At 42.9% G+C, this 22,034-nt stretch overlaps 1 protein-coding gene across 1 annotated transcript; it reads right to left on the bottom strand.

Annotated features, from left to right (window-relative positions):
- Nucleotides 1–921: 921 nt before the first annotated feature.
- On the bottom strand, nt 922–14,545 carry LOC145621065 (uncharacterized). The gene is made up of 4 exons (XM_081675798.1): nt 13,730–14,545; nt 9,837–10,370; nt 9,502–9,714; nt 922–1,352 (listed from the first exon to the last, which is right to left on the bottom strand). The coding sequence occupies exons 1-3, from the start codon at nt 14,501–14,503 to the stop codon at nt 9,604–9,606; spliced, it is 1,419 nt and encodes a 472-aa protein (XP_081531924.1). The 5' UTR covers nt 14,504–14,545; the 3' UTR covers nt 922–1,352; nt 9,502–9,603.
- Between the last annotated feature and the right edge of the window lie 7,489 nt (nt 14,546–22,034).

The following is a 22,034-nucleotide window of genomic DNA, read 5'->3' as shown; positions in this document are numbered from 1 at the left end:
CGTTTTATTAACCGGACACTTATAAACGAATTGGCTACAAACTAGTAAAATCAGTATGGCTAAACTTGAAACTAAACAAGATATGTATTTATAAAATCAATGAGAATTTGTATATTATATGATGCCTAAATATGAAATGATGAAGTCTCGACTTAATATAAAACTTATTAACCAACAAAAGGTTAGTAAGTATTATCAAATTTCAAACCAAAACCATTAAACTACCCGAATCCAAACAACTCGATAAACAATCGATTTTTTGAAATCGAAAACCGACTTGAACTATAATTTAGTAAACTCGAAATGGAACTGATCCGAATAACGTTAAACCGTAGAAGAACCGAACCAGTTATAAACTGAACCGAAAAAGAACCGAACCAGTTATAAACTGAATCGAAAAAGAACCGAACTAATTATAAACTGAATAGAAAAAGAATCGAACTAATTATAAACTGAATAGAAAAAGAACCAAACTGTTTCTAACCCGAAACCGTTTCCAACCCGAAACTGTCTAAACCGGGATAAAAACCGTTTACACCAAACTGTTAACAAACCACAACCCATCTGCACCGAACCGTTTATTACCCAAACTGTTTGCAACCCGAACTGAATTAAAACCGATCAAGAATAAACCGAAACCGAATTGAACCGATAACTATTTAAACCGTACTAAAACCGACCCGCGTGACACTTAAACTGATTTCAAACCGACCCGATTTAATACTGAATTGAACCCGAACTGTCAAACCGTTTTGACAATATTACACAGCATACTATGAGAACTGAACTGAACCCGAACTGTCAAACCGTTTTGACAGTATTACACAGCATACTATGAGAACTGAACATGCATGCTACACGGTAAACTCTCATTATTCCAAACGTCTCACAACATAAAATCATTCATCTTAAAAACTACAAGTATCAAGCCATTGTAAATTTGTAATGGTTATCACAATGTTTCTACATCATAATCGGACTTGGAAAATATTAACAGAATAAATGATTGTTTGACAAGACAAAGGCGACTTTTAATAACAATATACATGTTGAATTTCATTGATAAATGAGGCGACACTTTCAGTCTAATGGCATGAACCCATCTCCTACTAAAATTTACCTTCAACAAAAGACATACAAGTGAGTACATGAAAAATAAAAAATCTGAAATTCCTATATCGGTGCCGTGTTGCAGACTTCTAAAATAGGCTATGAAGGAGCTCCTAATATACACCATAACAGCAGGTGGTAGAATCAATTATTATGTGAACGGAGCCAGCATTTGGCACCAACACCACCTTCATTTGGGCCAATGGTTGGAATCCGTGTTGAGCAGGACAAAAGGTGCAAACCTGCAGGAAGAAAAACAGCAATCAACAAAGGACGATAACAATAGCAAATAAATTAACATATTAGCAAAAATCAGTGCGCAATAAAACCCTTCAACCTCCCAAAAATGAAATACAGGAGATCTAATTTGGCAAAGGGAATCAGTTCATCATGGAGAAGACGAGAGCTTGTTTCTAAAAAGATAAAATTTCAATAAGAAGGTCAAAGGTCTTTCTTCTAAAACATGAACAGGATTTGCAGAAATCAGTATTGCTCCCAACAAGGAGAGAAACATCTTTTTTAAGTTTCGTTCATGTTTACTTCAAGTTAAAAAAAATTCTTAGGTATTAATAGGTTAAACATGTTTTAATCAATACAAAACAAGCTTTATAACAGTGGCTGGGTTCCAAATGTAAACAGCAAAAAGAACAGTTTAAGATCTAAAGATTCCTGTTAGCTGCACTACATAAATGGTTCATGTCATGTGATGTGACAAAGTTTTACACTGGCAATCACTGGCCTACCGTAACCCTCCTCCTTTATCCAAGTTTGGGACTGGCAGCAATAAACCCACTGGTGGAGTTGCACCACATTGATGGTAAAATATTAAATGTAGAAAATTTGGGGTAATACCTCAACATGGACTGGTGGGGATTCAGGTTTTCTGCAGCCAGCAACTGGTTTGAAAATTACATGATGACAGTGAGGCATCAAGTCCATTGCCACAATTTCTACTTCTACAGTAGCAGCACAGGTGGCTAAGAAATCTAATATGGAATATTATTCTTTGATAATTGAATGGCCTTATAAAAAAGTTCAGGCACATAATGGATATTAGCGTGATTATACCTTATTTTTATCTTACAATCCATTGAGGAGAAATTGGCCGTCACCCTGTTAGAATTTAAACATGTGAGGATGACGGAGCCACGTAAGGGGTCAAGAAGAAGTGAGAAGATAAAAAATAATAAGAATAAAAGCTGCAAGTCTCCTTCCTTATCCAAGGTTATGAATCCATCATACTCATCTCATCATATTTATCTGTCTAATAAATAATCCCTTTTAAGCTTTTATGGTTAACCCCTCTCTCACTAAAAAAGCATACTTTTTCCTTCTCCTTTACACCTCGCTGCATTAGAAAACCAACAAATGATCGGCAAAAAAGGTAATAATGGTAAAGGTCGTCACTCTTTGCTGAGTGGAGGCCGTATTTGATGAAATATTAAAGCTTAACTGTCAGATCTTAGTATTTATTGGATCTTTTGAAAAGAAAAAATACACACAACAAGAAGGCTAAAATTTTAAGATCTCAAAACAAATCTAAGAGTTCATAATACTTTAATGATAAAAGATTATTAGCATTTAATAAAACTTGTACTTAAAGATATTGTTCATTTAAAACCTTCTAAGAGATGCAACGAATGCCGTGGGTAGCAAGCACAACAAGGGCTGGATCACCTATGAGCGCAGAAGGAAGAAAGGACAGCAGCAGCAAGGCCCATCAGAGGAGCCACCAAATCAATGAGCTGCTAATGATTGCTGGCAGAGCCCTCTCTATGAATGACAGCTGCAACTTGTTTGTCCTCTTTCTTTTTTGGCAGATTGTGTACATATAAGTAAAGGGGGAGTGGGAGTGTGCTAGGTAGCTGGAAAATTGTAATCACTAGAGTGTAGAGCATTGTACCCTAAAGGTACTAGTGGGAGAGTAGTGGCCTCAAGCCACCTTGTTTGCAAGATTCAATCTTAATTCAATGAAATAGCTGCCTTCTTCCCTAAAGTTATCATCTTTATTGCTTTCAAATCCCAATATTACAGTAAAGTATAAGTAAAACGTTACAAGTGGTATCAGAGCAGGCGGTCCTGCGACCTCCGGTGCCGGAAACCACCACCTTCACGAACTCTGTCTATTAAAAAAAATGGTGACTTCTGCAACTCAGAGGTGTGAAGCTCTAGAAGAGCAAATGACGGGGGTTCGAACCCAACTGGAGGCCTTGGAGACGACAATGAAGACTCAGGAAGAGACCAGCAAGAAATCGATGGAGGAGGCTGTTCAGCGGCTTGATAGCCGATTCGAGTTGTTCCGACAGCAGCAAGAAGCTTAGATGACGGTGAACACCACCACTCAGGCTCAGTTCTTCGAGGAGCTGCGAACCCTGGTGAATCTTTGGAATCACGAGCAAGGGCAAGGGGGTAACTTTGTGACGCGCAACTGGAATGAAATACATGGCGGCGGCGACCACCGTTGGAAGCCAAGGAAGTTAGACATGCCACTCTTCGAAGGCGCAGACCCCGACGGGTAAATACTCAGGGGGAGAAATACTTCCAACACTACCACCTCACGGAGGATTAGAAGCTACAAGCCGCCGTCTCCGCCTTAGAGGGTGATGCCCTGAGGTGGTTCCAATGGGAAAATCGGAGGCGACCTATTCCGAATAGGGATAGCTTGAAATCTAGGGTCTTGCGTCAATTCCGACCAACCCACGCCGGAAGCCTCCATGAGCAGTGGTTGGCTGCAAGCCAAGAGACCACCGTGTTCGAGTATCGCAAGAGGTTCATTGAACTATCAGCTCCATTGGAAGATGTACCAAAGACTATTATGATGGGCCATTTTATAAATGGGCTCAGGGATGAGGAGATTAAGGCTGATGTTAGATTAATGAATCCATTCAACCTAGAACAAGCCATGGAAATTGCGGGTCGGGTCGAAGAAAGGAATCGGGTAGGCGGGCAAAAGAAGGCACCCAACTACTTCGGGTTGGGTAAGTCTATTGCAAGTGGATCTGGATCGGGTCTCATTAGTACATACGGAACCCCAACCCAACAAGCATCTTCATTCAAGGGGTGGCCCGTCTCAGCTAGATCTAGCGAGCCACGGCGGTTAACTGATGCCGAACACCAAGAACGGAAGGCGAAAGGGCTGTGCTTTCGTTGCGATGAACGCTGGAGTCGAGGTGTAAGAATAGGGAAATGAGCGTGTTGCTTCTGGGCGGAGGAGGCGACGAGGGAGCCGGACCTTCAAAACCGCCGGAAACCGACTCCAGCGACGACGAGATAGCACCAGGGGCATCTCTTTGCTCTGTTGTGGGCCTCTCTACACCACGAACCATGAAGCTTGAAGGAAGAGTGGGGCCAAAACCGGTGGTAATATTGGTAGATCCGGGGGCTACCCATAATTTTATTTCCGACGGCTTGGTGGCGGAAGTCGGGGTGCCGGTGGAGGGCACTCGTGAGTTCGGTGTTTTTCTAGGAAATGGCGACATCATTTGGGGAAGGGGAAGATGTAAAGGAGTGAGGGTCATACTTAAGGATGGGTTCGTAGTGGTGGATAACTTCCTTCCACTCCGACAGGCAACGCCGACTTAATCCTAGGGATCGAGTGGCTGGAGAAATTAGGACCAGTGGTCCATAACTGGAAGACTCGCTTCCGGATGGGTGAAGAGAAGATCACACTGAAGGGCAATCCTGCCTTGGAACGAACTCAGATTACTCTCAAGGCGATGCTCCGCACCTTGCGCCATGAAGGAGGAGGTTTGTGGCTGGAAAATTAACCGTGTGGAGGCGGCGAAAAAGGGGGCAAAGGAAGAAACCACCGTACCAGGGTGGTTAGCCGAGACTCTGGAGCAATTTCAGGAAGTCTTTTCACTTCCAAAGGGACTTCCACCGAAGCGGGGGCACGAACATGCCATTGTGTTAAAGGAGGGGAGCAACCCCGTGAGCGTAAGGCCATATCGATACCCACAGTTTCAGAAAGATGAAATGGAGAGACTGATTAAGGAGATGCTTGAGGCGGGAATAATCAAGCCGTCGGTCAGCCCATTTTCGAGCCCGGTTTTATTGGTCAAAAAGAAGGACGGGTCTTGGAGATTCTGCGTGGATTATCGGGCTTTAAATCGGGAAACAATTCCCGATAAATATCCCATCCCTATCATCGACGAACTACTCGATGAACTCCATGGAGCAGCAATATTTTCAAAACTCGACCTTAAGTCGGGTTATCACCAAATATTGGTACGAGAAGAAGATACGCACAAAATAGCCTTTCGAACCCACGAAGGCCATTACGAGTTTTTGGTCATGCCCTTTGGGCTCACGAATGCACCGGCCACCTTTCAAGCCCTCATGAATGAGGTGTTCCGGCCGTTCTTGAGAAAGTTTGTACTCGTGTTTTTCGACGACATACTCATCTATAGTTCCGATAGAGCGAGTCACTTGGAACACATGAAGGTGGTGCTGTCCAAATCACAGGAACATTGCTTGGTGGCTAATTTCAAGAAGTGCGAATTTGGTCAGTCAAGGGTGGCATATTTGGGACATGTGGTGTCACAAGAAGAGGTGGCGGTTGATTTGGAGAAGGTGAGAGCCATGGTAGAGTGGCCAATTCCACAAAATTTGAAGGAGTTGCGCGGATTTCTCGGATTAACCGGTTATTACCGGAAATTTATTAAAGGCTATGCTCAAATTGCAAGACCTTTAACACAGCAGTTGCGTAAGGACAATTTCGGGTGGTCATCGGAGGCTAAGGCAGCCTTTGAACGGTTGAAAAGTGCTATGACTTCGGCCCCTGTTCTGGTGATGCCAGATTTCATCAAAAAATTTATAATTGAAGCAGATGCTTCGGGATTTGGGCTGGGGGCTGTCTTGATGCAAGAATCGAGGCCTGTAGCTTTCTAGGCCCGAGGTCACAAGCGAAGGCCATATATGAGAAAGAATTAATGGCGATTTGCTTGGCCGTGGTTAAGTGGCAGCATTACTTGCTAGGGCGTGACTTTGTAGTAAGGACGAACCAACAAAGTTTAAAGTATGTGATGGAGCAAAGAGAAGTGAGTGGAGAGTATCAAAAGTGGGTTCGGAAACTATTGGGATTCGATTTTGAGATCCAATTCAAGCCCGGTGCAAGCAATAGGGTGGCGGATGCTCTGTCCCGAAGAGGTGAGGGAGTTGGAGAGCTGGCAGCCATGATTTCAATTTCGGGAATTGATTGGGGAAGACTAGAGAGGGAGGTGCAAGCCAATAAAGACCTTGGCAAGGTTCTGGCACCTGGCAGCAAGGCAGGGAGCTCGTGATGGGTTCACACTCGAAGAGGGTAAGCTACTCTTTAAGGGAAGAGTGGTAATTCCAAAAGGGTCACCTCTAATTTCCAAGCTCTTGATTGAATACCACGATAGCCCGGTGGGGGGACACCAAGGTGAAACGAAGACCTATTTAAGGTTGGCTGCCGAATGGTATTGGTTTGGGATGCGAAAAGATGTGGGAATGCATGTGAAGCACTGTGCTATTTGCCAACAAGCTAAACACTCACAATTGCAACCGGCGGGGTTGTTACAACCCTTACCTATTCCCGAGAGCATTTGGGAGGACATCTCAATGGACTTTGTAGAAGGGCTACCCAATTCTAAGGGAATAGACTCGGTGTTGGTGGTAGTAGATAGGCTATCCAAATATGCGCACTTCATTGGGTTGAAACATCCATATAGTGCCTTAACCATTGCGGACATGTTCACTAAGGAGGTTGTGAGGTTACATGGGATGCCTACTTCAATTGTGTCGGATAGAGATCGAATCTTCATGAGTGTGTTTTGGAAAGAGTTGTTTAGATTGCAAGGAACGGACCTCAAGAGAAGCACCGCGTATCACCCCCAAACCGACGGCCAAACCGAGGTTGTCAACAAAACCTTGGAAACATATTTACGTTGCTTTGTCAATGGTAAGCCCAAGTCTTGGGGTAAGTGGCTGCATTGGGCGGAATATGCCTACAACACAGCCTATCATGCTTCTACTGGGTTTACACCCTTTCGGGTAGTGTATGGGAGGAATCCGCCTAAACTAATCAAGGTGGGAAAAGGGCAGACACCTGTGGATAGGCTAGAGGAGTGGCTGCAAGAGAGAGATTGGGTTTTAGATGACTTGCACATGAACTTGGTTCGGGCACAACAAAGAATGAAGCACAATGCCGATTTGCGAAGGAGGGAGGAGGAATTTCAGGTAGGGGACTTTGTCTATTTGAAATTGCAACCTTATCGGCAAAAGTCTCTTGCAAGGAGACCAAATGAGAAGCTAGCCCCTCGTTTCTATGGTCCTTTCAAGGTGCTCCAACGCATTGGTCAAGTGGCTTACAAGCTGGAACTTGCAAGGTCCACCCCGTGTTCCATGTTTCTCAGCTCAAACGCGCCTTAGGAGACCAGATGGCAAACCCCACCATACCCATCCAACTGACTGAAGAGTTGGAGCTCAGAGCTGAACCTGAGAGCGTGTTGGATTTAAGGACTGCTAAGAGCAACCCCGACATTTTGGAGGTCTTAATTAAGTGGCAAGGTCTGCCCTTAATTGAGGCAACTTGGGAAGAGGCTGCCATCATACAAGAGAGGTTTCCGTCCTTTCACCTTGAGGACAAGGTGACTCTTGTAAGGGGGGGGGGGGGGGGGGAGATGCAACGAATGCCGTGGGTAGCAAGCACAACAAGGGCTGGATCACCTATGAGCGCAGAAGGAAGAAAGGACAGCAGCAGCAAGGCCCATCAGAGGAGCCACCAAATCAATGAGCTGCTAATGATTGCTGGCAGAGCCCTCTCTATGAATGACAGCTGCAACTTGTTTGTCCTCTTTCTTTTTTGGCAGATTGTGTACATATAAGTAAAGGGGGAGTGGGAGTGTGCTAGGTAGCTGGAAAATTGTAATCACTAGAGTGTAGAGCATTGTACCCTAAAGGTACTAGTGGGAGAGTAGTGGCCTCAAGCCACCTTGTTTGCAAGATTCAATCTTTATTCAATGAAATAGCTGCCTTCTTCCCTAAAGTTATCATCTTTATTGCTTTCAAATCCCAATATTACAGTAAAGTATAAGTAAAACGTTACAAGAGACTGTTTCGTGCTGGAAATCTTATATTTGTTCAAACACAGAAGTGTATGCTACAACTCCATATTGAGGCATGTATACAAAGTTACAAGATTGAGATTGAGATCATAAATGATTATTAGTATGATCAAGTATCAATATAATACATTTACAAGTATTACTTCCTTGATCTTTCTTAGTTGACGTGTAAATTTTTTATCACGTTTGCCAACGCACAAGTTCAACCATTATATCTAATTATCAATGAGTAAAAATTAGACAAAAGTTATTAATATGAAAAATATGTTGAGACAATTCTAACAAGATCCCACACGATTAAGCTTTATCACACCTAAAAGGCTAAAAATCACAAAAGTTAGCCAAAGACTCAAAGTAGAGTTTGTAAATAGTGTCAAAACTCAAGTGTGTCAACACAAAAAATAACAGAAAAAGTACTTATGTAAAGTTTGATTTTATCAACCAATTATGAGTCAACTTGTAGCCTTGACAATCTGCTTTATTTTCCTGTTATGTCAACTAGTGCCTTTTAGTTGATATAGGCTTTTTGGATGTCTCAATATTGGGAAAAAAATTCAATGTCTTCTCAAATCAAGTTGAAAATATGAACTCCTAGAACCAAAAGACAATTCAAGTTGGTTTAATTTCATGTAGAGTTTGAACATCATAATTAAACACAAGACATATTGCTACAAGTCCTTCAACCTTAAAAATTGACAAGGGAAATATATACACTTCTAATGATTGTGTTCCAACTCAAAAGGGATTATGTCAACAAAGGATTTTTGTCCAAGGAGGATTCAAACTTGACATTTAAGATTCTAAGTAAATATAAGGCTGGTGCTATATTCAGCTCATTAGGTAAACCCATGGTTGCAAAGAGAAGTTATTTAATTAGATCTTTGCAGAATGTTATCAAGGTATCTGTAATTCTGTAATCCTAAGTGAAATTTAAGGAGGCTAAGCCCTAATACAAATCGAAGGATCCACAGACAGCTACTGATGACAAAGCCATGGTCAACAAATATAGGTGCCACTCACAAGAGTAACCACTATTATATAACTACCTACAGTACTTAATGTTCAAATCAGCACTCAAAAGCACTAATAAATGCAAAACTTTTTTCTTTCAAAAACAGTAAGAGTTTAGTTTTGGTTGCATCAGTTTATTTATAAGACTCACATCATAGGAAAAATGGACGTAATTTCACTGGATAAAGAAGTGGTATGCATCATACAATGAAGGCAAAATTATGCCATCTATGACAACTAAGTAACTGACATGTAATGCATGACAGTAAAAGAGGACAAGAAGAAAAAATACCTTGATGATGCAATCAATCAGTATTTCATAAAGCAGCTATACATGATTCCCACCACCAGAACTTCAACACAAGGAACAGGCTAGTCATCAGTGCCCCTAGTGCTAAGGATTCATGGCAATCAACTCATTAACGCCACAATGCCTGATGTCAATGACCATTGATTTCTTAAACGGATGTATTATGTCACAGCAATCACGACGGGGTGCCATCACCTGAAATGAGACAAGTCTGTAGTGTAAGAAAGCAAAGACAAAAATATAAAGATTAAGAACTGCTGAACAACAAAAGGTACCAAAAGCTGAAATTTTTCCCTATGCAAGACAGAAAGTATTACCTGTCCAGCATTGTGCTGTAGCTTTTTGGAAAACACTTTCACATCTTTTAGGTTTTCAATAGCATCAGGTCTAGAGCAGCTATGAGAATTATTCCGCCTATATTTGCTCCAGACTCTTCCTGTCCCGGAAGCAACATCTTCCAAAAAGAAAACCACAGGTCTTTTACATGGATCCTGAGGATAGTCCCTCGTGTCAAATACATATTGGTTTGGTATATTGATGCCACGCCTTCTCCAAGGCGTAAAAGATCTCTGTGCAGCAAGAATATCCGGGAGAAGTAGATGGCCTTCAAATACTTGAATAGCATAGCCCCAAGCAACTGAAACAGTCAAATTACTTGAGTGATCATAGCAAACTGTTTGCTGCAATATTCTACCAGGATCAGCACGCACAGCCTTAAAAAGGTGTTGTACTGCCTCTGTCCGATTCTTGCGAGGAAAAATAGGCTCCACAATCTCCAAATGATGAAGAGATATTAAAGGTGACAAAGGATGAGCAGTAAGCAAACCAAACAAGTCTCCTCTGACATCAAGCTGACAAGTAAAATAAAGAACATTCAATCATTCAACTCGTTATCCAGATACAACTATAAGAATAATGAAAACAAAAAATCCGCTCAAAAGTGAATGACATATATAAGGCAGTCAAAATTTATATACAGCAATACTGACCACAAGCATCTAATGTCAATTGGTTCAAACAAGCATAACCAACTTAAGAAGTAACATCTCTCTGCTTCATAATTTTGTTACTATAATCTGCATCTCTATGCTATAATGAGTAACATACACAAACAAATATTAACTACTGTTATTCGCCAAAAAAGGGGGGAAAGAAATCCTAATCCTAACGTAAGCTCCAGGCTTCAATCTGCCAATGTATTGTAGGCAAGTAGCTCATCAGCAGGAGAGCAGGAAAGGCAGTAGGAACTATATTCATTGGCATTTCTCCCAGTGCCTCCATTGTGTAAAAACTAGTTTTGCCTATGTTATCTAAAGAGACCTATAAAATATTGAGAATCATAAGAAGTTGCAAAATAATTCTTACTCAAAATTGCATAAAGAAAGAATGGTGGTATTATGATTAAAATCTTTCATCACTTTGGCTTACTTTGATTTGACAGATTTGACTAATTTGAGTGTTAAGAAACAGCAATTTAAGATTTGGCACAAAGCTTCAATTAATGGAGTCACAAAAAGAAATATAAAGGGATACACAAAGTAGAGTAGTTGCGACAAGATAATAACGCTTCATCTATGTTCATACCCTAAACATTCTAGATTGCTCATAGCTTAGACCAATGAAGCAATTTCATTTTATTATATAAACATAAATAAATTAAAATAAAAAATTACCCTGGCCTTGTATTAGATACTTAAGTCCAGATTAGTTGTGTTTCAGGGTAGTAAAAGAAGATAATTAAGCTCATATGCTACTGCACTGTCTAAGTGTGTACAGAAAATAGCTAACAGCCAATAGCAATCAGTCATGGTAGAGGGCCAGGTGGTCAGTGGTCATAGAGAACCAACAGAACTCCACAACAACAGAAAAATGAATACATGATGAGACCACAAAGTGATAATTCAAGATTTCAAATATGTAACATCCTCATACTCATCAAAATTACACATATGGACATGCTAAAATAATTTTGGGAAATTCTACATTATAACCCGCTACTTTTTAAAATTCTACGTTGTGCCCCTACTTTTTGAAACTTCTACACTGTAACCCCAAGGTCTCGTTGGTAACTCTGTTGTACCCTTGCCGTTAAGTGTCCGTTAATAAAGTTCCGTTATCCCAAAAAAATAAAAAAAAAATAAAAAAAGAAAACCAAAACCACCAATCCAACCACCCACAACCAGCCGCTGCAACACACGGCCCGCCAGACCCCCTTTCCCTCCCCCGGTGACTGCGCCGCCCCGATGACCCACCCTCCCCTTTCCCCGTAAAACCACTCGTAACCCCTCCCCCTCCCCCTCGAAAAAACCTTAAAAACCTCCAATCGCCGGAAATCAACGAGCCGCCATCTCCCTTCACCGCAGCCGTAGCCTCCGCTGTTGTTCCTTTTCTCTCTCTCCGATCTAGCCTCCTGCTGCCAGAAATCGAAAGTTAGGGTTAGGGTTTGGGATTTGGGGGTTGGAATTTGAGTGATTTTGTTGAATTTTGTGGTGGGTGTTTTGAAGGGGAAAGGGGAGGTGGTCGGGGCAACGCGAACGTCGGGGGAGGGGAAGGAATCTAGCCATCTAGGCGGCTGACGCTCCGAGGAAGGGTGGTGGGCTTGCGGTGGCAGCGGGCTGACCATGGGGTGGTTTTGGTGTTTTGATTTATTTATTTATTTATTTAAATAAAATTTTTATGTCTAACGGAACTATATTAACGGTGATTTAGCATCAAGGGTACAACAGAGTTACTTACTATACCTTGGGGTTACAATGTAGAAGTTTCAAAAAGTAGGGGCACAACGTAGAATTTCAAAAAGTAGCGGGTCATAATGTAGAATTTCCCAATAATTTTAGTAGATAGTAGTAAATTACTTACAATCCCTTTAAAGTCATAGATCATCTACTCCCTCCATCCCTAATGATGTGCTTGTTTTCCTAATTTGGCATCCCAAAATGATGCGCCTATTTCTAAAAATAACACTTAATCTATACTTACTTTTAATCTTTCCTATACAAAATACATATAAACCCAAAAAATTATTACTTACTCACTTTTTATCTTTCCCATACAACATTCTCTACTTTTTATCTTTCCCATACAATATTCTCATACTCTCTTCATTCTCCTTAATTACCATATAATTTGAGAAACGGGCACATCATTAGGGACAGAGGGAGTAAGAGATGTAAATCCACATTCTTCTAACCCATTCTTTGTGAATTGCATCACTTCAGCCTTTGGAGTAGTTCAAATCGGGAATAAACAGATCACTCATAGTATGGTAAAATTCAGCAAAACAGGCCTAAAATTCAATAAAAACAATTAACTTAATTTTTATTTCACATTTCAATGCCTTTTTAGCTTGTTTTAGTAACCTTTAAGGGCAGAAGAAGCAGAAGAACAGGTGCATTTTGGAAGCAACAACCAGATCATGGACTAGCACAGATTCCTACTCATACAGGGAAAAAGAAATGATAGAGATGACAAGAAAGATCACTCCTAAATGTGCACCAATTTTAAAGGAATGAATGCACCCTACTGGCCTACACTATGATGAAATACTTTTATGGAAAGAAATGAAATAAAGACAAAGGATATGTATCCAACTAACAAATACTAAGCAAAATCCAAGATTAGATCTCAAAAACAGGCTAAGAACAATAGAACACTAACCCCACCTCTTAGGAACTTGAAGTAAAAATTTAATTAATTAAAGAAGTGACTTCATTAATACATTACATAATGCATAGTAGTTATAGAGCTTATATTACAAAATCTGTTACTAGGAAGTTATAAATGGAATACATTTTATTATCCTAAACAATATCAACTAAACAGTTATTTCCTTTTTAAAAAATTTAAAAAAAAAAAAAAAAAAAAAAAAAAAAAAAAAAAAAAAAAACATAATAAAGATTACAAGAACATTAATTTTAAACAGAATATTAGAACTAGCTAAATACGAATATGAAAAATAGGTCCGCAATCATGGCAATTCAAAGAACAATACACGAAATTCCAACATTCCGAAAACAAGCCAAACCCAAGCACATTATAGTCAGCAGCTTATAAGAACACAGAACAAAATCTTAGTACTAGGCTACTAACAACAATCAGCTCCTAATCAAGGCAATTCAAATTTCAAATTAAAAACATTTCCAAAGCTATTCACATTGTAATTATAATGAACCATAAAACAAACAAAATATACCCTCAATCTCAATCATACCTGATGAAACCCGGGTTCTCGAGTTAACTCGACACCGAGCTCATAAATACAAGAAGAAATCCGATGATCACTCCCATACAAATGGGGGTAACGCATCAAACAAGAATCCAAAACCCTACTCAAAGCCCTAGCTAAAGGAGAACTAATAGCAAACCCACCCCCACCATACGCCATCCCAAAAGTCATCCTCAAATTCTGCTCGGAACTCTCGGAATTACACCCAATATAATACCACTTCTCATGATCATACTTCGACAAAACACCCACCAAATTCTCGGGAACAAAAACAGTGTCATCATCCCCAAACACAAACCACCTGACATCACTTTCGCCGCGATCAAAGACTTCTTTGACGATTCGGGCGACACGAACAGCAGAGCGATGACCGCGGGGGAAGGAGTAGGGGAACCGGGAGGTGTCGGACGAGACGAAGAAGGGGAGAGGGGGAAGGGAGAGAGGAGGTTTGTCGAGGAATAGGAGGGCGCGGGTGGTGTTGGGGGAGTACCAGAGGGAAAGGAAGGGGAGGCGGCGAGAGAAGGAGGAGGCGGAGGATGCGACGGAGAAGAAGAGGTGGTGGAGAGATGTGGTGGGTGGTGGGGTGGTGGAGAGGGAGGTGTGGAGGAAGAGGTCGGAGGTAGTGGTGGGGGGAGATGGGCAGTGGAGGTTAAGGAGGATGTGGTGACGGTTAAGGAGGTAGAATGTGGAGGTTGTGAAGAGGAGTATGAGGAGGAGTTTTAGGCGGCGAGCTGGGAGTTTCGCCGCTGAATTTCGCATTTTTGTTTCTGGAATGAAAGAAGAGTAGACTGTTGTCGGGGAATCTTGGTTGGCGGAGAAATATAGGTATATTGGTAATTTGGTATATAGAGTATAGATCGAGTCAAAGGATGTTAGGAGGACTTAGGGAGTTAGGGGTGGTTGTTCTTGAATCTTAAGTAAACCAATACGAGAGATTGAGGGTAGCGCGTATGGGAAAACATATTCAAAATTTTAAATTTAGAAAACAGCACACTCCACATAGTCCATGCTACAAACATTGTAATGCATTAATTTTTAAGAAATTTTGTGCTAAGAGCACCCACATCGTGTAACTCACTAACCTCCCTACAACACTCTCTCTCATACTTTGGGGTAGATCACCATTGTAAATGGTGACTTGTGACTAACCCACCCCATGAGGCACTTCTCTCTTCCAGCTAATTGATATCCTTGGATCGTGTGCATCAAGTTCAGTATTTTTTTTTTTTTTTTTTTTTTTTGCCTTCTGATTGTGTAAAACGTCGGTTTTGCAAGAAAGAGAGAATTGTGGGGTGACTCACCATTGTAGAAAAAACTAGAAGTGATTTGCAATAGTAACTCATAATAGTGAAAAATGATGTGGAGGTGATGTGGAGTAAAAAAAGTAAGATTGAGAAAATAATGAGCAAGCCAACCAATGTGGGTGCTCTAATATTCATAGTGTTTTTATACGAGCTTTCTCTTTGTTTAAGAAATTGGAATCTCGATCACTTTTAGGAGGAAAACCAGATTAATATCCTATATTAACAAAAACATGTTAATATCATCAATTTTTCTCTCTCCTCCCCTCACATGACCAATTTTTTCTTCTCTCTCCTCCATTCCCATGCCCAAGATCGACCACCTTCGCAGATCTAAAGTGGCCAACCGGCCGATCAAACAAAAGACACCCTAGTAGCAATTTATGAAAATTGGGCCCATATAAACCCCTTAGGTAAAGTGATACTTTCGTACTGGTGGTGTTGCCGCGGTCGAATGGTGGTGCTCGGTCGGCTGGTGGTGCTAAAGATTGTGTGCGGTGGTCGACTGGTGAAGCCGTGCAGTGGTCGGCTAGGGTCGATTGGTGAAGGTAAAGGTTGTGCGGTGGTCAGCTGGGGTCGATTGGTGAAGGTAAAGGTCGTGCGATGGTCGGCTGGTGAAGCTAAAGGTGGTGCGGCATGTGGTACTAAAGGTTGCACGGTGGTGATAGAGGGGAAAGAAAGGGGTTGTGGTTGCTAAATTTTTACCTTTGGTGTGGCTGTTAAATTTACAAAATTAGCCTTGAAATTAACAAGTTTTGTTAATATAGGATATTAATTTGTATTTTCTTCACTTTTAGTTGTCATCGATCCATAGTCTTACTATTGCATCACCTTTGCTGCCTCCTCTTCCCCCCCCCCCCTCCCATCATATCTTAGGCTCCTCCTCCATAAGGTTTTTGTAAAGTAATTTTGATGGCTCAACCTGTAATACCCCAAAAATTTCCTTATTTTAAAAAACTCTTTTTACTCTAATTAAAACTAATTTAAGGAGATAACCAAAATATTACTGTTTAGGGTAAAATTACCCCAAATACGTGGCCCAATCTCATAGTGACACGTGGCCCAATAAGAAGGCGACACATGTCCCTATGAGCGGGCGACACGTGTCCTCCTGATAGGGTGACATGTGTCAGCTGTCCTAAACGCATAATGAAACATCAGAAAGAGAAAAGGCCTTTATTACATCAGGCCCAAATCCCGAGGAAAACCCTTAAAAGCCGCAAAACGGCGCCCCCTACGACACGTGGCGGCCTCTGATTGCGCAGGCAATCATGTCACGGAATTCTAGGGTACAAACCCTAGAGGAGCACATGTTCCCACCCCTATAAATACCCCAATCATTTATGATGGGAGGGGTGGATTGTGACATAACATTAAAATAAGAGCACTAAAAGAGCTCCAACTTCTCTCTACTTTCTCTATCTAGCTTTTCCGATTACCGATCTCTAACTTGATCGTCGGAGGCTAATATTCCGGTAAAGGAATATTCGTTGTTTTGCAGGTGTCCGCGTCTCGTTGCCAGAAGAACGTGACCAGTATCCGAGGAGTTCACAAAATACCCCGAAACATTTGGCGCCGTCTGTGGGGATACTCGTCCGTTATGGAAATAGATGGTCAGACACCTAATACTAGTCCTCGTCCAGGAGAGGACGGATATGTAGAAGATTTACACACTACCATATATTCTAGCAATCCTTTGACCGCCTCATTTCAAGAGGCCGAACAACCTCCTGTTACCCCAGCTACCCTAATGGCCGAGCTGATTAAGCTTCGCCAAGAGTTGGCCTCTAAACAGCAAAAGGGGGGAGGAGGTGCCTCCAAGAAAACACACAACAAGACCAATGCAACTGATGCTGGTAATACTCCATTCCGCCGTCCGCATGGAAGGTCTCCCCGAGTCCTACGGACCAATCTCTCTAGTCTGTTGGCGAAAACACAGTCGGCTGGGGGGAGGGGCAGACAGCCAAAAAGAGTGGAGACTGAGCCGTCACAGCGTTTCAAGGACGCAAGGGATTACATTCGGCACAAACAAAGGGAGAGGGCTGCATATTCTAACACGGCCTCTACCCCAACCATGCCGGATGAAGTCTCCAACCAATCTTTCTCTCAATATACCAACACGGCCGTCTCCAGCAGAAGTCAAGCCGCTCACACTATTACTCCCATTCCAATTCAGCCATCACAATATCAGCCCCTCAAGTTCTCAATGGGTTGATACAGCCAACTCCCCAGATCTTCGGGCAGTATGGGCCGTATGGCCAGACATTCGGCCAAGCCCCCTACCTGGCTGGACCGTCCGCGCAGCCTCAGCCCATTAACTGGCAGATGCGCTTGTTGAATTTAGGAGATAAGCCGCCTCCGTTTTCGCAAGACATACTAACGTCCCCTCAACCAGCAAAAGTAAAGAGTGTGCTAGTGGGTGCCTATGATGGTACGGGCAACCCAGAGGAACATATTACCTCGTACAGGAACTTGATGTATTTGCAAAGCGTAGATGACGCTACTTGGTGCAGATGCTTCCCGGCCACCCTCAAGGGAGTGGCTCAAGATTGGTTTAATAGCCTTCCAGCCGGATGCATAAATTGCTTTACCACCCTCAGTCTGTTGTTCGTGGGAAATTTCTCTTACAACATCCCACCAAGAAAGACAAGTCTCAATTTGGCAACAATTGTCCAAGGAAAGAACGAAGGACTACATTCGTACGTCCAAAGGTTTAACCAAGAAAAAGCCCAAATTCATAATCTCCCGGACGAAATGGCATACTCAGAATTTCTTCGGGGATTAAGGCATAATGGTTTCAAGTTTGATTTGGTAAGAAAAAAGATTCGGTCGTACGCAGGTGTATTGCGGGAAGCCGAAGCCTACATTGAGGCCGCGGACTTCTGTTCACTCACCAAATCAGAACAGCCGACCAAGGGGGCTGAGAAGAAGCAATCTTCTCAACAAGACTCGGTCGGCCAAAAGAAAGAAGGAAACAAAAGAAAAGAAATTTGGGTAGCTGATGACAAGCAACCCAAGTCAAAGAAAAGCAAGACGTACGAGCCTCAGTATGAGTTCAACAAGGACGGCTACTCCATTTTGATGGAGATAAAAGACAAGTTTAAGTTTGAGAAGCCTCAGCCTTTGAGAGGCTCGGCCCAGTACAGAAACAAAAACAAGTATTGTCATTACCACAAAGATGTTGGTCACGACACGAACGACTGCATCAATCTGAAGAGGCTATTGGATAAGCTGGCCGACAAGGGTCTGTTGAATCCTTATGTGATGAAGTCCAAGTTCACATACAAACGGACAAACAACATGTCCGAGAAAAAGAAACAGAATGATAAGAAAAATGACAAAGAAGATGATGGGAACAACACTGACTCAGGTTTTTTGGCCGTAATATCAGGAGGCTTTGCTTCAGGCGGCCCTACCATGAAAAGAATCAAGCAAGACGCTCGAAATTTGTCAAATGTGATGCAAACGGATGCCGTTAAGGCCGAGCCTTTTCCTGAAGTGATCATCAGTGAGGCTGACCGTGGGGAGGTCAGGGCCTTGCATAATGATCCCATGGTCTTTGTCATGAAGATAGCAAATTTGAAGATGGGACGAATAGTGATTGATACGGGCAGTTCGGCCGACACCATCAGCCTGACCGCCCTGAGGAATTTAAGCTTCCCAGAGGATGCACTCCAGGACATTACCCACCCATTGGTAGGATTTGGGGGGAATGTCATTCACCCAGTTGGACGGATAGAACTTCCCATCCGCTTCGGGAAAAAGGGAGAAGGGAGAGATATGGTCGTCCGCTTTCTAGTTGTCAAAGAGTTGACAGGGTACAATGTCATTCTTGGCCGCCCTACTCTGAATGTAGCCAAGGCGTTCATTGTGCCCCACTTGGTGTGTTTGAAGTTTGAAAGGTCGGACGGTAAGATAGGAACAATTCAAGGAAGTCAAAAAATGGCTAAGGAATGTAATCAGTTGGCCGTGAAGCCCACAGCACGCGGCCCAAGACTGTCTGAGCCAAAAGAAGAAGGAACCTCACTCCCAGCATACCAGGTCGGCTAGAAGCGTAAGGCGGCCAAGGTAGAAGAAGCCTAGCAATTAATGACTGTCGGCCGGCCAGATGAGTTGAGGCCCCAGCCGGCCGGCAGCCACCAGGATATAGTGCTTGACCCCAACCACCCAGAACGGACAGTTAGTGTTGGCACTATAGCCTTGGGAACTCTTGGGGATGGGTTAGTTTAGTTGTTAAGGGAATTCAAAGATGTGTTTGCATTTGAAGTTGGTGAAATGCCAGGGATAAGTCCCGACCTGGCCGTACACAAGCTGGTCGTGAATCCTTTGATAAAGCCTGTCCGCCAGAAGAAGAGGAATCATGGAGAAGAGAGGAATCAGGCGGCCGCAGCTGAAGTGAAAAAGCTGCTGGACGCCGTTTTCATTCGGCAATGCTTCTACCCAGATTGGATGGCTAATGTAGTTCTTGTGAAAAAGCCGAATGGGACTTGGAGAATGTGCGTGGACTACACGGATCTGAACAAGGCGTGCCCTAAGGATAGCTTCCCTTTGCCCAAGATTGACCATTTGGTTTATTCTACGGCCGGGCACGCCCTAATGAGTTTTATGGACGCGTACTCCGGATTCCATCAAATTCCCTTGTGGGAAGAAGACCAAGAAAAGACAGCGTTTGTGACCGAACAGGGGTTGTATTGTTACAAGGTTATGCCATTCGGCCTCAAGAACGCCCCTACTACCTTTCAGAGGCTTGTTAACACAGTTTTTAGAGATCAGCTCGGCCGGAACATGGAGGCGTACATTGATGACATGATTGTTAAGTCAAAAGAGCCGACCGACCATCTAAAGGATCTACAAGAAACATTCACCGAACTCAGGCGGCATAAGATGATGTTAAATCCAAAGAAGTGTGTCTTTGGTGTTGAGTCCGGTAAATTCCTCGGATTTTTGATTGACCAACGTGGAGTTGAGGCCAACCCTGAAAAGATTTAAGCCGTCCTTGACATAAAGTCACCAAGAACAATTAAGGAGGTGCAAAGACTGACCGGCTGTTTAGCAGCCCTTGGGAGATTTTTGTCAAGGTCAGGGGATAAGTGCCGTTATTTTTTCCAAACCATTAAAAAGAAAGCCATGTTCGAGTGGACAGAGGAGGCTGAGGAAGCATTCGTACAGTTGAAAAGTCACTTGCATACATTGCCTCGCCTTGTCAGTCCGCTCAGGAATGAGAAGTTATTCATCTATCTTGCCATCTCCGAACATTCTCTAAGTGCCGTCCTCCTTGCTGAGAGGGATGGCCACCAGGTCCCAGTTTATTTTATCAGCCATGTACTTCATAATGCTGAGCTTAAGTACCCCCCAATTGAAAATTTTGGCCTGGCCTTGTACATGGCATCAAAGAAGCTGCGGCCGTATTTCTTGGCACATTCAATTGTGGTCTATACAGACCAACCCTTGAAGAAGCCGTTCTCAACTTTAGAAGCAAGTGGTCGCATGCTCAAATGGGCTTTGGAACTCAGGGGCTTTTACATTACGTTCGAGCCAAGAAAGGAAATCAAGGGGCAAGCTTTTGCGGATTTCTTGGCTGAAATGACACGGCCTGATCTTCAGCCGGCCGGGGACCAGGTTTGGAAAGTGTTTGTGGATGGTAGTGCAACAGCGACCGGGTGTGGTGCTGGTATTATATGTGAATCTCCTGAAGGAGATAAGTTTGAATACGCATTGAGATTTCAGTTCCAAGCGTCAAACAATGAAGCTGAGTACAAAGCATTGTTGGCCGGCCTAAGGATGTGTAAAGCGGCTGGGGCAACCAAAGTTGAAGTATGCTCGGACTCCCGGCTAATAGTCCACCAAGTCAATGTGTGGATTTGAAGCCAGGGAGCCGGCCATGATGAAGTACATGCAGCTAGTGAATAATGAGGCCGAGTGCCTAGAACATTTCTCTCTCAGACAAGTTCCTCGTTCAGAAAATCATCAAGCGGACGCGCTCTCCAAATTGGCTTGCTCGGCATCATGTGACACTCCAAGATCAGTATTTTGGGAAGTAAAAGAGAAAAGGAGTATTGATGCCGAGCCCGTTCAGATAATAGATAGAAGTTCAACCTGGATGGACAGAATTATTTCCTATCTGAAGGATGGAATTCTTCCGGACGATCCCAAAGAAAGTTGGCTAATGAAGAGGAGGGCGGCCTGGTTTGAGATGAAGGATGGGGAACTATTCAAAAGAGCCTTTGTGAAGCCCTATCTTAAGTGCATAACTCCTGAAAGAGGGCATGATGTGTTGGACGACCTTCATCAGGGGCACTGTGGCTCCCATATTGGAGGACGAGCCTTGGCTGAAAAGGCAACACATCTGGGATATTACTGGCCGAGTCTAAAGACGGACGCCATGCAAATGGTGAAGAAATGTGACAAGTGCCAGAGGTTTGCAACCCTTATTCATCGTCCAGCAAATAGTCTATCGGCCATAAGCAGTCCGCTCCCTTTTGCAAAATGGGGCATGGACATTCTAGGGTCGTATACTACAGCGTCCGGCCAGAGACGATATGTACTAGTGGCAGTAGACTACTTCACTAAATGGGTTGAAGCCGAGGCCGTCCGGGGCATTAAATGGACGGATGTGTCAGCCTTCATTTGGAAAAGCATAATCACTCGGTATGGGATGCCTCAGTCAATGGTATTCGACAATGGACCTCAGTTTGAGACGCGCCAACTCAAGGAATGGCTGGGGGACCAAGGCATAACTCATTGTTTTGCCTCGGTCGGCCGACCACAAGCCAATGGTCAAGTTGAGGCCTATAACAAGTTGATCTCAAATGGAATCAAGCACAAGCTTGAAAAAGCAGGCGGCCTATGGGCAGATGAGTTGGTTAATGTGCTATAGTCCATACGGACAACAGCAAAGAGTTCCGCGGGAGAGACTCCATTCTTTTTGGTCTATGGAGCTGAGGCTGTACTCTCAATTGAAATGTACGAGCCCACTTTGCGGGTAATGC

This window comes from Chenopodium album, chromosome 27 (genome assembly GCF_948465745.1).
Source record: "Chenopodium album chromosome 27, dcCheAlbu1.1, whole genome shotgun sequence".
Classification (NCBI taxonomy): domain Eukaryota; kingdom Viridiplantae; phylum Streptophyta; class Magnoliopsida; order Caryophyllales; family Amaranthaceae; genus Chenopodium; species Chenopodium album.
The sequence above is the reverse complement of the archived record's forward strand: the minus strand, read 5'-3'. Positions and strand labels throughout refer to the sequence as shown.

Bases quoted from the DNA above. Each gene is read 5' to 3' on its own strand.
- LOC145621065 (XM_081675798.1), bottom strand. From the start codon at position 14,503: ATGCGAAATTCAGCGGCGAAACTCCCAGCTCGCCGCCTAAAACTCCTC. The intron at 10,371-13,729 runs GTATGATTGAGA...TTTACTTGTCAG, and splicing joins GAGAACCCGGGTTTCATCAG to CTTGATGTCAGAGGAGACTT. The intron at 9,715-9,836 runs GTAATACTTTCT...GTCTCATTTCAG, and splicing joins TACAGCACAATGCTGGACAG to GTGATGGCACCCCGTCGTGA.